We start from the raw sequence: 15,414 nt of genomic DNA, 5'->3' as shown, positions 1-15,414 counted from the left end.
AATTGTTGTCATATAAACATAGAATTGCTTGAGCAGACACTGCGTAAAGAAGGAAGTGTGCTTCTTATCACGCCTTATTACACATCAGAGTTTTTGCCCTTGGATGTTTTCTGTAATAAACGTTTGAAAAGTGTTGTGGAGAAAGACTAGAATAAGTGGGTGATGGACAGATAATCAGGTGTTTACACTGCAGGGAGTTTAAAAGACCTTACTGTATGGGCTTGTTAGTTGATTGAACCTTTTGAAATGGGTCATAGCAGAAGCAAAATGTAGCATTAGCAAGGCACTTGCTGGTAAGGGAGACTGTACGAGGCAATTTAGAGCTACAGTTCTGAAAAGAGAAAGAGAGACTTCTGTGGTTTCAGTGGTTGTGAAAATCAAGATGACGTGCGTTTAGTGATGAACTATGAAAAACAGACTACTGATTAAAGGTAAGAAAACAATAAAGCTTGTCTTTACTGCCGTAAAGTCATACAAAGAATGTGCAATGTTTTACTGGAAGTAATCATTACAATTCAAACAGTAATTTTTTTTTCACCACTTTATCTTTGAGGGATTGATGAAGTGCATCTTCTGCATAGAAAACACAGTGCCTGTTGTTAATTTTAGGATTGCTTTAATTGTACTTTCATCAGAGTTTGAATAATAGTTACAGTCCTGCTTCTTGGATTCTTCCTCTTCAGTTGTTATTAGGACAACCCTTATGCTTCCTGCTCTGAGGCACTGCCTGAATTTGTGCCAGCACAGTTGCAATTTTACCCAATCTTCATCCATTTCCTTATTTGTTTAATGTTAACATCTACATAAACATTATTTAGTCATTGATATTTTCCATTATATTGTTTTACAATGGCAAATTTACCATGTCTCAAAAGTTAATGAGTGATAGATCTAGATGTTTCCCAGCAAGGTGAGGAACATAGATAGCAGCAGCAAAGTTTTCCTGTACCCTGATGTCCATGTGGGTGGCCAACTTAGTAGCTGTAACTCATGCCCATGTTGCTGAGGCTTTCAGTGATGATGTATCAGTATTGGTGTTGCTTTTGGGTACATATCAGATGAACGTTGCTTTAAAATGCTTTTCAAATGAAAAATTGAAGTGTCTGTCCTGGTAATTGCAGCTGAAGAATAATTGTTGGTTCTAATAAAATAGTTTATGGAAATGTTTAGTTCTGTAATCCACAAACATTTTTGCCTGTAGGTTTTTTTTAGTCTCATGTGTTGTTGGACATCATAATACAGAACAGACTAGTAATTGCAAAAGTGACTTTGTTATGATTTCTTTTGACTCATGATGGTGGTTGTTGTTGTTGTTTAGGAAACCTGAATTGACTGACTCTGCCTCTCTGCTAGAGACCTTCAAGTTTCTTGAAAATGCAGCTGCAGACTTTAGTGATGAAGAAGATGATGAAGATATTGAAGGAAGAGAGAAAACAATCATTGATACCGCAACAGTGAGTGGAAAAAATAATTGAAAAAGTTACGAAGAACAGAAAAAGTGAGATTAATGAGATGCCTATATGCAAAGTATATGATTGTGTATGTACACGTGCAAATTATTAATGCATCTTTATGATGGTCTGTCCAAGCATGTGTGCGTAAGAGGAATTATACATGCATTTCTGAGTTTGTGCATATAAGTTAAGCTTTGCCATCTTCATTGCTCTAAGTTTGCAGTGATGGATTAAAATTTTTTAAATTGTCTTTCTACTATTCCATGCTGCTCAGTATTTTTGATACAATTTTTAAGGTAGCAGATGTCAAAAATGCATTATTTCTTGACTATTTATATAAACATATTGATATTTAAAATTACTTGTAGAAATTTATCCTTGTAGGGTACAGAACTGAAATACGACGTTTCTCGTGAAATAGCTTGTGGAAGGAAGAAACCATATAACGGGAAAAACTCTAACATGTGGTTAATAAATTTTTTTGTTTGTTTATTCAGTCAAATACGTGAAACTCTCTTATTATCTATACTTCGCTGTATGATTTGGCCATATGATCACATAAAATAGATAGATACAATCAGTACTCAATTTTATCCTCTTCTGTTCAAAATTAATATTTATTCAATCAGTTATGTTTCCTAACAACCGAAGCAGATAAGAGTTACGATGTATGTGATTGTTTCTATGATCAGTTTTAAGAATGAATGCTTAAAAAGCCACCAGTTTTAAAGAGCTTTTAAAGAGGATCTTTGTAAACTTGTTCCTGTCATCCGTGGGCTGTGAACTAATGTCTGAGAGTCTTCTGTAAAATCATCTGTAATACAGTATTTTCAATAAGCCTGCTGAAGGAATGAAGCTTAAAGTTTAGAATTGCTTCAGGCTTTGAAATAGGTTCATTGTACTTAGAGGAAACAGTCATTCATCCTCATGAACTCTGGGATGTTGGCCTGTGTGTTAAAGTCTCTTCAGATTCACCCTTAGCAAGGTTCCAAGTCAAAATATTGTGATGAATATAGTTTTTCTGTAGAAGTAAAATTTATGCTATGTAGTTCATGTATCACGGCATCAGCTCACCTGTTAGTCAAATAACTGTAAAGCATCTAGTCCATTTTGATTACTGAGGGAAAAGTAAATTTATTGCAGAAAGTGTACAATGAGGTCCATTAAAAGACTTTTTTTTTTTTTTTACCAAAATTTGGTAAATTTTTTGTTACCAAATTTGCTTTTGAATGTGAAAGGGAAATGCAGTTTAAGCATGGAAGTACTATGTTTAAATAACAGTAACATCTGAGGAAGTATTCAGGATGGAATGATTTTTGCCCAATCTAAGCAAATTAGCTCTTGTCAGGTGTTTGGTTTTTTCCTAGAATTGTCTTATGGTCCACATATAGAGTGATTTCAGAGGAAAGAGTTGAAAAGACGATTTTCAGAGAAGCAGAGTGAGTTTGGTTTTGCTGAAGTCTTTCCTACAGCATTCTGGGTTTTTTTGTTTGTACATTTTGTGTGGGTTTTTTAATTTGTATTCAGGGAAAGTTTGTACTTTTCTGGTACTAAGAAAAAATAGTAGTGGTCTAGGTCAGTGTAGATTCATTAAAAGGTGATCGATTATTGGTGGTCACAGGAAGAAAGATCTACAGACAAATTTCATTTTGACTTAGAAATTTGAACAAAGTCTGTATGCTTATTCCAGATTTGCTTGTTAATGCATACTTTTCTGCTTCTTCAACTTCCTGTTGGGATTTTGCATAGAAGACTAGACAGTACTGCTTGGTATAAAGATGTGTGTGTAACTTAATTCAGCTTTTTTCTCTTCTTCCTGACCTTTCAGATTGTAAGGAAAAGAGTGCTATCTGACAGCAGTGAAGACAGAGATACAGAAGAAGCTTTGAAAGAATTTGACTTTTTGGTTACCTCAGATGAAGGTGACGGGGAATCGAGAAGTTCAGGAGATGGAACAGACTGGGGTAAGGAAATTTAATGGATTGTACCAGGTAGAAAAAAAAAATTGTGCTAAGAATCTATTGTGAGTGAACAATTGACTGAGATCTCTGTCACGATCACAGCGCCTTTTGAGTGTTCCTGTGGTAAACAATTGGCAGACTGAAGTCCCTCTGACATAATATTCTCATTTTTCTGTATACTGTTTTAATGTAAGGATTCTTTAAGATTTATGCTTCTGGTCATTGTCTTTTTCTTTAATAATAAGGCAGGTAGATTTTGAATTTTATGAGTGGAATTTCAATGTATTTTTCCAGTCACCTGTGCTAATGAGGGGCTCTGATAAAGCTGTATTTTACAATTATGACACAAAAGTTATTTCATCGTTTTTGCTTTCTCCCACTTTGATACAGAGAGTAATGTGAATCATAAAGACTGAATTAGTTGTACTCTTACTGTGTTTTAGCAATTTGGGCAATATGAACTATTCAGTTGCTCAAATTTTCTTTTATAATTTATCAGAAGAATATACCTTTAAGCCCCCTAGTCATAGAGAGACATTTCACAAACTGTCCTTTGAGGTTCATGTCCTGCAACCCCGAATTGCCAGCATCCACTTTATCTTGACATAATTATTCCGCATAAACTCACTGCATAGGGAAGGGAAGAAGGAAGAGACCTGGTTAAATATCTTGATGGGGAGTTGTTTCCTCCTTAAGTTGCTCTGGAAAGTCTTAAGCATAAGTGGACACAAAGGGAGCTATGGAAGATGAATGGGAAATAATTGAGCTTTATAATGGAACTGAAACCCTGACAGACAAGTAAGCCATGGTAGCTGTGGCTCTCACATGAGCTAACAGCTCTGAGATGCTGTATTTCACTGAAGCTATGTCCAGCTCCTGGTTGGATTCCAAATTATTGTTCAGCATGGTGTAGACTTTCTGCTTAAGAGGATGTGTCACAACATCATTAGATACAGCAGTCAGTATTCTGTTCACCAAACAAATTTAGGATTGTTCCTCTCTTTTATGGAAGATATTTTAATAGGTTGTTCTGGTAGCGCTCTCTAAAATTTTATCCATTTATGCCTGGTAAGTGTAGCTATTGCTCGTGTCACCGAAAAGTTAGTATGTCAACAGGAGCTTTTTTGTTCTCAAATTCACACTTCAGGTTTATTTTTACTTTCATTGATGACAACTGAGTACAAATGAGCAAAAGTCTAACATTAAAAATAAATTCTCATGGAAAGTAGTAGTTTCATTTCTAGAAAGATTAAGGGGTTTTTTGAGTTATAGACATTCATTTTTTTGATTACTTGTTTCACAAACTGTGTCTGTTATGGTAACTGTATATAAGAATAAGCTTCTTCAAGGAACTGCCATTATGAATCACTTATGTTAATTTAAGTGAAACTGTTAAATGGAGCATAGAAGAGTGATGTTGTGTAGCAAGGATAGAAGCAAACAGAGGAAGTTCTTGCTTCATTTTGGATCCAAAGCATTACTAATCAGTTACAGTAGTCTGTTGAATCCATTTGGCTTGAAAGGTCCTTAGAAGTGTTTAGTTAATTTTTAAACTATAAAGCACTTGTACAGTAGTAGTTCAGGATCCACTGGTGAAGTTGAACAGAACCTGTGGGACATGCAGGAAGCATCCTCAGCCTATAGAAAATTAACGTATTAAGTATTTTCCTGGCAACAATACAATCTAATATAAATCCATTTAAACTTTTTGTTGGAAGAGAGCAAAAAATCTTGTCTAGCCAAGGAGGAAAAGCGTGATTAAAACTTGTAACCTGGTCCCAGAAAGTATACATACTTGATTCTCTCAAGCATGATTTTCTCATACCTTTTTTGAGTTCTTCACGCAATTTTTGATCATTAGTGGTACTTAATTGGGCATATGTATTAAGAGGATGTGACTTAGCCCACAGACCATCTTTTTTTAAGTCTCTCTCCAGCTTATTAATACCTCTCTATTTTCATACCTGCTACAAAAAGACTAATGCCTTAAGACTTGAGGTCTTGAATTAATCTGTCACTCCTGAGTATAGGATCGTGACTGGAGGGTTCAAAGGAGTGAGAGATCATCTAGCTCAACCTCCTGCTCAGGTCCATTTGCAGCAGATTACTCTGGGCGTCTTTTGGTCAAGTTTTGAATACCTTCCAAGAAAGGAGGTCCCATAAACCCTTAGGGGCAGTATTCTGGTATTTGACTGTCCTTGTGGTAAAAAGCATTTTGTCCTTCTGTGATGCAAGTCCGAGCAGAGTCTGTCTTCTCTACACCTGCCCATTAGGTTGTTGTAGGCAGCACTAAGATGCCTCTTTTGCCATCGCTGAAAACTCACAGTAGTCTCAGCCCCTCCTCGTAGCTCATCTGCTCCAGCTGCCTTAACCATCTTAGTGGCTCCCCTGGACTTGCTATACTACGTCAATACTAGGATTTAGCATTATACTTACAAGGGTTCCCAGTATGAGAAATATTATACTGGATGCAGTACTCAAGGTGTGGTCTCACAAGTGCCAAACAGAGAGGCATAATCACTTCCCTCACCCTACTGGCTACGTTTGTGTTAATACAGCCCGGGATATGGTTGATTGCCTTTGCTGCAAGAGTATGCTGCTGACTCCTCTTCAGTTTGATGTTGATGGAGGATCCCTAGGTCTTTTTCAGCATGGTTAATTTCTAACAAGTCAGTCCCCGTAATAACCCATGTCTGGTTTTGTGTCTTCTGTCCAATCATAGTGACTCCTTCAGATTGTGATTGATAGTGTCGTGCTTCCTCTACAGACATTTAATACCGTTTCTGCATATTAGTCTGAGGATAAGTTTATTATTGTTCGTATTTTAAAAGGTCTAGAATACTTTATTGATGTACAAAGCAACCTTGGTCTGAAAGGAATTAATTTTTAAATAATAAGGTTGAGATTTTAATGAGGAAAACAAAGCAAAAAGATAATGCATTTAAAAAAAATTTGTAGCTGTAATGACCATGAAAATAAATACACATGAGGAAAAGCTGTGTTACCTCCCTCCTCTCACAAATTATTTTTCTAAGCTGCCTCAGGACAGTCTTTCCATATACGGAAAAAATGAGTTGGAGATTTGAACTCGTGTAACACGTTTTGTTCAAAATCTCCAAATACCATACTATTGGAAGAATACTACTTCTCTGTATCATGTCACAGGGGAAGCAATTTGAGAGATGCTTAAAAAAAAAAGGGGGGGGGGGTTTCATTAGGCATGTGGAAATGTTTTGTGTATATAACTCAGGCCTTCCCCTTTTGCATGGCTTTAATGCTTTAAGATTGTATTCAAACCTTGCTGACGTGTAAACTATGCTCCAAAATGACTTAAAAATGCTGCTGCTTTGTATAAATGACAACATAGGACAAAGACAATGAAATGAGAATTTGAAATGCCGTGACACAACATCTGAGTTGTAAAGTTATATTGACCAGTAACATAGCTGCTGCATCTAGATATAATAATTCTTTTCCTGGAGGAAAGCTGAAAAATATGTCCAGATTTATTATAAAGTAAATGTTGCTTACATTTATGAATAGCTGTGTGCTTGGTTATAGAAATTAGGCATGTGAAATTTCACCTCAATTTTTTGTTAAGAAAATTCTGACCAAATAGACGTGGAATGTGAGTAGCAGTTTTACAGCTTTCACAAGCTTGTTGCTATTTCTGTCTGTTTAAAATAAAAGACAAATGCCATTGACAGCAGCTGTTACCTCCTTCAGTGGAGATCACTTGGTGACATTATTGAAAAAGGATGTTTCATTTGTTTCACTTTGTTTAGAAAAGGAAGACCAGTGTCTCATGCCTGAAGCCTGGAATGTCGACCAGGGAGTAATAACCAAACTCAAGGAACAATACAAAAAGGAGCGCAAGGGGAAAAAGGGGGTGAAGAGTAAGTGGAAAACATTGCACCTTAAAATCATAAATCCCACATCTTTCACGCCCTTAATTCTATCTCTCTTTCAATGTTTTCCTAAAATTACTTACTCTTTTACTTTGCTGCTCCTGACTGCTTTCCTGTTCACCAGTTCTCAGGGGTTGAAATTAATGACGGTCAATCAAGTTACCTGATAAATAGTTGGATTAAATATAACTTCTTCCAACCAGGTGTTGGATTAATTAAAAAATTCTTGTTTTGAGCATGGATTATACTTTTGTTATTCAGCAACTTAAATTGTAAAAGGCATTGGTTTAATAGTTCACACTTTAATGTAGAAGACTTCAGAACCTTTTCTTAGCTGGAAACATGCCAGTTTCACAGGAAGAGTTAAAGTCTGGTATGTAAATAAAAAAACCAAAACAAACCAGAAACTGTCTTGAGTATCCTGTTAGATGACAGAGGGAGAAAACAGGTTAATTTCTACCCCTGTTTATACTTAACATTCACAACATGAAAGTCATGCTGTCATCATAATTTGCTATGCAGGGCTCGAAATAGGAAGCAACTTTGACCATCAGTTTATTTGTAAATCACAGGATTTATTTACTGACTTTCGTACCTGTGGGACTAGCCTTTAAAAATGTTGGGTATTGCTATCCAAACAAAAAACTGTGATCAATATCTGATATACAGTTTCTAGCCCTGTATTATATTTTTTGTTACATTTCGTGAAATACAATCTGTTTTGTAAAATCAATGTTTTTTGATAAATAAGCCTTAAAACTTTTTGAACTCAGATGAAGTGTTTAAAATGAAACACTGTAGTCACAGCTGTATTTCAAATGTTTAGCCATATTGAGAATTCACATGTGAATGATATAAATTAATAATATTGCATGTAGCCCAGTAGGAAATTTGAGGGATTTTTCTCCCTTTGTGGGAAGATGCTTATGAATACCAAGGAAATTCTCGCTTCCAAAGAGACGTGTAGTGATGCAAAGGGTGTCCTCGCATCATTGAGGCTGACTTGTTTTGTTACTTTTTGTATTGATACTGTGATAATCTGCTGCTCAGCAGTTGGTTATGTTGCTGAAATTACGGTATCAAGTTCACAAACTAAACCTCCTTTTTTTTCTTATTTATGACAAAAAGTAAATCATTACCACACTTTAAATTTCTCAAGTGATATTCTTGTCATCTTTGGAATCATTTAAGTTACTGGAAGTTAATTGAAGTCTGACAAGAAGCTGAGCTGGCCAACTAAAATGTTAATGGTTCACAAAATTGATTCTAAATTTCTTTATAGTTAAGATAAAGAGGATATACCAATATATGACTTCAGTGAAATTGCTTTTTGTAACTTGTCTGTTATTTTTAAAATACACAGACGTGCTGTGTAGTTCAGGGTAAATAGTTGTAGGGTTAACTTAGCAGAAATTATTACATCAAACTTAAAATTCTGTTCTTGAACAGCTGTTGAGTGCTTTTTATTTTTTACTATAAAACAATATTGTTAATAATGCCATAGATATTATTGGAACGTGTTTTATATATTTATGACAAAAAAATCCTGATGTAAGGCAGCACTTGGGCATCCAGTGCTCCTTCATGAAGATAACTACTGCTCCATACATTTGCAGTACCTTTTGGATTGATTCAATTGGTTTGATGGTATTACTGCAGTAAGAGATTAAGCATCTTTCCATGGACAAACCACCGCTGAAAGGGCATCAGTGCAGAAAAATCAGGAAGAATCACAGCCTGTTTTCAGCTATTCATGGTATTGCACGTGGTGAAGAAGAATGTGAGGAAGGAAGTCCAGGGAAAAAGAAGGGACTAAATATCTGGACATTAAATTGTACAAAGTTTGTTTCTATTACTTTAATCTCATCATAAATGGTGCTTAGACACTGAACTGCTACTATTGTTTTTATAAATCAGATATTATAGTAAAACAATCTTGCAAAATCCTACTTACTGTTTTCCTGAATTGAGTAATATTTTTGTGACAGACAAGTTAAATACAATTTAGTTGATTATCAGTCATTATGGTTAGGGTGGACAAAGTAGAGTTTGCAACTGCATTAGTAAACTTACGATTTTGCAAGGCTGTAGTAAACACTCCTGTGAAGTGATAAGAGAATAGAATCATAGAATGATTTTATGAGAGAATACATATATTAGAGTACACTTCTGTGTTAAAGCTGCTTAAAAATAGCTGTATTATTTACTGGTCTAGGAAAAACCATAATGGACTATGGGTAAGACATTTTCCCATTCTTAATTAAACTTACAACAGGAAAAACTACCGAAGATATGTTTCAGCCTCAATCCTATATAAAACAGTCAAAACAGGGATGTGGGAAAATGATGGAGCAAAGCACAGGTAAGTGTCAAGAAGGGCATGGGTCTTCACCATATGTAGCTTCAGGAAGTAGGCCAGTGAATCCAGTTGCATTTACATTTTAATATAACTTTTTGGATTATATAATTCACGATACTACACTCCTGCACAAATAAATTTTAAAATAATCTTGTCATATGAATATGCTGCACAAAGTACCTGATGCACAAATTTTAAAATATTCACAAATGTCAGCTATTGTTCTGGAAAAGTAAATATTCTAATAATCGGTGTGACTCATTTTGAGGCATTCTTCAGCATCCCATGCAAGTAGCAGTATGAGTTTATAAATGTGGGGAAAACTGTGCATTCACAATTCTCAGTTGCTTTTATCACTTTCTTTTCAAGAAATTCATTTCATGCTGGATGATTAGTTAGTGCTGAAAATAGGTGCTCATTAGTTTTTCTGTGGTGACGTTACAATGCAAGGTAGGATTCATTGTTGCATGTGCTGCTGTAGCATATCTGATATAACTAGTGCTGTCATGAACTATGTGTAAACCATTTAATTTTTTGTTTTTTTTCTGGTTAGGGCCCAACAGGTCAAAGCTGCAAGATATGCTTGCAAACTTGAGAGATGTTGATGATCTCCCCTCATTACAGCCATCTGTTGCACCTTCTTCTAGGCCCAGTAGCTCAAGGCTCATTGAACACGAGATAAATAGGACGGATGAAGGTATGTATTAAAAATGTGCTCACACCTTTGTAAAAGGTAGATGTTTATAGTTAGTTCTGCTTCAGGATTATCCTCTAAGACTTTCCAAGCACTTTACAAATACTGATTCAGCTGTATGAGTTCTGTCTAAGTGCGATAAATGGCATTCCCGTTCCTCCCCTCTGGTCACTATTAGTAAAGTTAGGACACCTACCTAGATAAAGTCTTGGCTGAATACCTTTGAACATAATGGAAAAAACTCATTTGGCACTTGGTGGCTTTGTAATACGAGGATCTTAAGTCACTTGCTTTTGTCTGTGCTCAGGCCCGACAGTCAAGTGTGGAACAGAAACTCGCAGGACATAGAGCATATGAACATAATTTTTTTAAGTGCAAAGATGGAGGCTCCGCAGGTAAATGCAGGTGGCTAGGTATAGCTTTAAACGTTGATTGTGTAGTGAATCATACAGAACACCATAATGTGTTCCAAAAATTTAAAAAAAAAAAAATTCTTATAGCGGCTAGTCCAAGTATGAAAAGCCATACATCTTTGCAATGAGGCCTGTGGTTACCTTCATTAGTATTATGTCTGAAAGTTGCTAAATTGTCTATTTGATTCAACATTTGAATTGCTATAATATGTAGCATAATAAATAAATATATGAGGCTATATTAATTTATAGAAAATCATATTGTGTGCTGTTTATTTAAAGGGTAAATATGTCTTTTGAAAAATGAGCAAACCACGGGTTTCACTTAGCAGTCTTTCAGTGAGTGTGGAAAAAGTAGGTCGGCCAACTTATTATTAAGATGCATAAAAAGCCCCGGCGTGTGGCACAGTTACCAAAGATCTCAGTAGTTCTATTTCCTACATGCTCAGTGATTTTCTTTATGGAAGAAGGGGGTAACTTAGCAACGCTTTGGGAAGTGGAGGAATTTTTTGTTGAATGTTTTCTTTTCAACTTTTCTCACATGTACTGAGAGCCATATTAGCAGAGCGCTATTTTCATGTCCTTTCAAGAATGTTTTTAATTCAGAGACTGAGATGGACTCTTACAAAAACAGAAGATGACAGCTGGTTGTTATCAGTCTGAGTTCAGTATTACAAACTATTAGCTGTGTATTCCTTTATAAATCTGAGACTATGATATTTTTGGCATACAATTTTTTTGTTCTAGTAATTTTTCAAATTTGATGTCCTGTACTTACCGCGTGTTGAGTGGAATATTACATTGTAAGATCAAAAGAAGGAAAATGAGAATGGTAGTTTAGACTTCAGGGTGAAGAAAGTAAGAGAAGTTTGTGATTACAAGGTAATAACTAAGAGACCTAATCCAGTGGCAGAGCTTGAAGGGCTTTTATTTGGTTGTAAAAAGTAACAGAAAGCAAACAGGGCTCTCAGTAGAGGTATGAGTGTGGAACAGAAAGACCATGGAAAGGTTAGCTTACTTTATGCTGGGTGGACTGGAGGGGAGTTGAACAGCATCTGAACCTGATGCCTTCAGGGCAAGAGGGAAGCAGCCTGAACAGATCAGGCTGTTCATTGTAAACTGTAGTTGCTTGGTTTTAACTTAGTGTTGGTGCTGGTAGACTGAGACAGACGCTGAACCTGGTAGCAACAGTATTTGCCAAAGCTTGTATTTACAATGGAGCTACAAGGGGTAAAAATTAATTTACTGGAAAACCCTTGTAATTTGAGACAAAAGATGTATAAAATTGAATGAAGTCTCTTGTGTCCAGAAGACAACACATTCTCAACTATTCGGTCCCCTTTTGTGATGTATAGACTTGGAGAACTGTTGTACAGGGAAGCTGGTAAAGGCACAGCTTCTTCTGCATCGAGTGGTACAACTCAGAGCCTTATGTGGTCTGCGTGTGTGCACTGTATTCCTCCAAGCTTTTGGTCCTCCCGTTTCTAGTGAATCTGCCTATGGAAGTGTTTATGTTACAGTGACTGGAGCTCCTATAGGCATGCTATTGCTATAGCAACTGTGAACTAGTAAGTTTGGATGGTGCTAGTAAAAACCTGGAATTCAGCGCTGACTATTCTGTTTGGCAGTTAAGCTGATTCCACCAATAGTGATGAATTGTCAGCCTCCAGTTGTATTGCTAGATTGGAGTGCATATAAACAGCTTCGTTGTAGACCTGCTTTTGGAAGAGTGCGGATATGGTGTTAGGAAGGAAAAGTCCAGCTGATCCCACCAGCTATTCTTGTCTATGGTTTTGATACTTCTCCAGATCCTATTTGCATATTTTATAGCAGAGTTGGGGAAGGGCCTGAGCTTTTCTGTGTTGCTTGTGTATTAGATACGGGTGAATAGTAGTGTACTCTTCCCTCCTGTGGCTAATTACACTTACTGTCTTGAGTCGTGCACACCTCAAGTGTATTATGTTCAGAGGATACTGTTTATTGGTAAGTACAGTGATTATCTTTAGAATGGCTATTTTTTATGCTTTTTTTTTTTTTTTTTGTCCTCAGCTACTTGAGAGATGTTTGGTATTTTGGAAATGGAAAATATGCTTTTATTAATCAACGTTGTATAAACCTATGTTTCAGGATTTTGTTTTGTTTTCTTTTCTTGCAGTGGAAGCTTTAACATTCCCTCCTTCTTCAGGGAAATCTTTCATTATGGGACCAGATGAAGCCCTTGAAAATGAGCTAGGTCTTGGAGAACTGGCAGGCCTTACAGTAGCCAATGAGGCAGATTCACTGACTTATGATGTAAGTGCTTATTAATGGTGACTCAAGATCCTACTGTCTACTTGCTGAGGGCAGATGCAAGTTGTGTATATGTAGACTCAGCAGAAAACATTTTCCTGTTAAAATTATGCTGCCAGAGGATGTCACGAATTTTTACTTGACATATCTGTTCTTCCCATACACAGCAGCCTTCAAACTCTGCAAGCCCCTCTCCTTCTCTCATTTGCCTGCCATGTCGTGCAAATTGTTGGAAGTTGAAAGTAAATGTAATTAGTGATAGTGATACAGCTGGGTACTTGTAACCGCAGTGATGCTGAGCAAAATTAGGAGTCATGTGGCCAGCAGATTGAGGGAAGTTAATGTCCCCTCTGTGCGAGGCTGCTGAGGCCATACCTGTCTGCAGTTTTGGGCCCCTCCACTTCATGAGGGTTGTAGAGAAATTGGAGAGAGTCCAGTAGCGTGTGACTGATGAGGAGATGTTAAGGAAGCTAGTCTTGCTCAGTTGTTAGGAGGCTAATACAGGTTTTGGAAGGGTGCTTACAAGGATGACAGAGCCAAGCTTCTCCGTAGTGCCAGGTGTTAAAACAAGAGGAAACAGCAGCAAATTACGGCTTGGGAGGTTCAGATTGGACATTAGGGGAGTGTCTTATGTAGGAGGCAGAACTGTAGCAAGTTACGCAGAGAAACTGTAATCTCTCTCCTGGGAGATGTTCAAGAGTTAGCTGGGGGAAAGCTGTGGCGTACATTACCTGGTGTAGGCAGCAGTCTCATTTCAAATGGGAAGCTGAATCAGAGACTTTTTGGGAGGCCTTTGTGGCTATATGTGTAGCCTACAGCTTCATTTTCTTTAACTTTTTATGAAAAATCTTTAGAATTGCTTCTTTGCAGTCATGTGCAATTTTTGTCTGTATTTCTGGTTTCTTGGGAAAAAGATACTTCAGGTATTACTTTAATCATCTGCTCCTTTGTAATCTGTCAACTTCAGATTAATCTTGCTATTTCATTGCCCAGCTCTATCAAGGTTGAGGGATTTCAGAGATGATTTTTTAATATTGCATGTTGGGGAGGTATCCTACCCTTCAGTAAATCAGACTCTTAAGTAATCACCATCTAGGATTTTGCTATCACAAATCGTAAAATCATAGAATGGTTTGGGTTGGAAGGGACCTTAAAGACCATCTAGTTCCAACCCCCCTGCCATGGGCAGGGACACCCTCAACCAGACCAGGTTGCCCAAAGCCTCATCCAACCTGGTCTTGAGCACTTCCAGGGAGGGGGCATCCACAACCTCGCTGGGCAACCTGTTCCAGTACCTCACCACTCTAACAGTAAAGAATTTCTTTCTAATATCTAATCTAAATCAACCCTCCTTCAGCTTAAACCCATTACCCCTTGTCCTGTCACTACACTCCCTGATAAACAGTCCCTCACCATCTTTCCTGTAGGCCCCTTCAGGTACTGGTAAGCCGCAATTAGATCTCCCCGGAGCCTTCTCTTCTCCAGGCTGAACAACCCCAACTCTCTCAGCCTGTCCTCATAGGAGAGGTGCTCCAGCCCTCTGATCAGTTTCGTGGCCCTCCTCTGGACTCTCTCCAACAGCTCCATGTCTCTCCTGTACTGGGGCCCCAGAGCTGGACGCAGTACTCCAGGTGGGGTCTCACCAGAGTGGAGTAGAGGGGCAGGATCACCTCCCTCGACCTGCTGGTCACAATCAGATCCGAGACTTCAGAAATAACCTGCAGGTCCTTACTTTGAAGTTCTACCCTTGTATGTACTCATAAAGCAATAAATTACATAGTTAATAAAAGTTTGCACACATTTTGAGAGGGACTGCAGAGATGTGCTCTACTACTGTAGCAAGTTTCTGAGCATGTGATATGTTGTGAATCATCAGGATTGCAATGATATAGAACAACTCTGCTAAAATTCAGTATTTTAGCATTATCTCCTAATTTGGGCTCAGGTCTTAATTTTTTTGCTAATCTTCCCTAACTTTGTCCCCAGAAAAGGGTAAGATGGTGTACAAATTTCATTTCTTTTACAGTTACACCTAAAACTTCGATGCTGAATTTTTAAATTCAGAGGACATGACAAACCTAAACTATCTGTACAAGATCTTAATGCTTTCAGTACTTGACTTCATTGTTCAAGTGTCCATATAAACCATTGTGTTTGTCCATGTCTCCATATCCTGAACTAACAGCTTTCACTTATGGAATCTAGCATTTCTTTATCCACCCCTATCCTATTCTGTGTGGTTGAGAATATTAACTTCTGTTTGTTCACTTGTTAAATGCCTTTATGAAGTCCTGTGATCAGGAATTCATAGTCATGCTTACCTCAACTCTTAACTT

At 37.2% G+C, this 15,414-nt stretch overlaps 1 protein-coding gene across 4 annotated transcripts in view; it reads left to right on the top strand.

Annotated features, from left to right (window-relative positions):
- The window catches only part of STRN (striatin), a 75,015-nt gene that overhangs the window by 38,820 nt on the left and 20,781 nt on the right, over positions 1-15,414 (top strand). For 2 of the 4 annotated variants that reach the window (XM_054820130.1, XM_054820129.1), the window contains exons 6-11: positions 1,319-1,454; positions 3,283-3,418; positions 7,201-7,311; positions 9,599-9,685; positions 10,236-10,379; positions 12,945-13,081. In XM_054820130.1, coding sequence (XP_054676105.1) covers positions 1,319-1,454; positions 3,283-3,418; positions 7,201-7,311; positions 9,599-9,685; positions 10,236-10,379; positions 12,945-13,081 — 751 coding nt within the window. The remainder of the gene's footprint in view (positions 1-1,318; positions 1,455-3,282; positions 3,419-7,200; positions 7,312-9,598; positions 9,686-10,235; positions 10,380-12,944; positions 13,082-15,414) is intronic. The other 2 variants (XM_054820131.1, XM_054820132.1) reach the window with 2 other exon arrangements.

This window comes from Grus americana, chromosome 3, assembly GCF_028858705.1.
Source record: "Grus americana isolate bGruAme1 chromosome 3, bGruAme1.mat, whole genome shotgun sequence".
NCBI classification, from domain to species: domain Eukaryota; kingdom Metazoa; phylum Chordata; class Aves; order Gruiformes; family Gruidae; genus Grus; species Grus americana.
The sequence above is the reverse complement of the archived record's forward strand: the minus strand, read 5'-3'. Positions and strand labels throughout refer to the sequence as shown.